At 46.9% G+C, this 937-nt stretch overlaps 1 protein-coding gene across 1 annotated transcript in view; it reads left to right on the plus strand.

Annotated features, from left to right (window-relative positions):
• The first annotated feature begins 97 nt into the window (after positions 1-97).
• The window catches only part of FAM234B (family with sequence similarity 234 member B), a 17,426-nt gene continuing 16,586 nt past the window's right edge, over positions 98-937 (plus strand). Inside the window, 2 exon segments of the mRNA XM_015570143.1 lie at positions 98-113; positions 603-937. Of these exon segments, the coding sequence (XP_015425629.1) occupies positions 98-113; positions 603-937 (351 nt within the window).

Below are 937 nucleotides of genomic sequence, written 5' to 3' on the forward strand. Positions count from 1 at the left end.
GTAGGGAAGTCCCAGGAAAGATCAGAACATCACATATCTAAGAACAGCAAAGAAAATATTCATATTAGGCCTATGGAAGGTTGATGATATAAGAGCCATGGTTTTTTCCATTAGTGAGATTGAAACAAATTAAGAGAGTTTAAAACAACAACAACAACAAAAACCTACAAAGGTATTTAAAATTTCCTTTCTCTATTTCTTTTCCAGTTTCTTAAACTCCTGAAAGCAGTGATTCTAGAACAGCGGTTCTCAACCTGTGGGTTCCCGACCCCTTAGGTGGTCGAACGACCCTTTCACAGGGGTCGCCTAAGACCATCCTGCATATCAGATATTTACATTACGATTCATAACACTAGCAACATTACAGTTAGGAAGTAGCAACGAAAATAATTTTATGGTTGGATCACAACATGCGGAACTGTATTTAAAGGGCCAGAAGGTTGAGAACCACTGTTCTAGAACCCTGTGGTTTCTCCCCTCCCCCATCCTTTCCTCCCCGCTGATGTCTGTTTTGCAGAGCCATGAAGGCCCAAGGTTGTAAATCTAGATTTGTTTCAGTTTGCTTAGTTCTGTGTGTTTGCAGGTGCCATGCACTTGGTGAGGGTTTCTCCTTCCTTGTTCCCTGCGAAGCCCTCTCTTTTCTGTCTTTTCAGGGAAGAAGAGCCCCGACCTAGGGGAGTATGATCCCCTCACACAGGCCGACAGTGATGAGAGTGAAGATGATCTTGTGCTGGACTTGCAGCAGAAGAACGGAGGGGTCAAGAATGGGAAGAGTCCTTTGGGAGAAGCCCCAGAGCCTGACTCAGATGCCGAGGTGGCAGGGGCTGCAAAGCCACGTATTTCGGAGGGCCCCACAGAGGGGTACCCCTCGGAGCCCCTCGGAGGCCTGGAGCAGAAGACAACCTCTTCCATCGTGTCCTATGTGCGCACATCTGTG

Source organism: Myotis davidii, unplaced genomic scaffold, assembly GCF_000327345.1.
Source record: "Myotis davidii unplaced genomic scaffold, ASM32734v1 scaffold205, whole genome shotgun sequence".
Lineage (NCBI taxonomy): Eukaryota > Metazoa > Chordata > Mammalia > Chiroptera > Vespertilionidae > Myotis > Myotis davidii.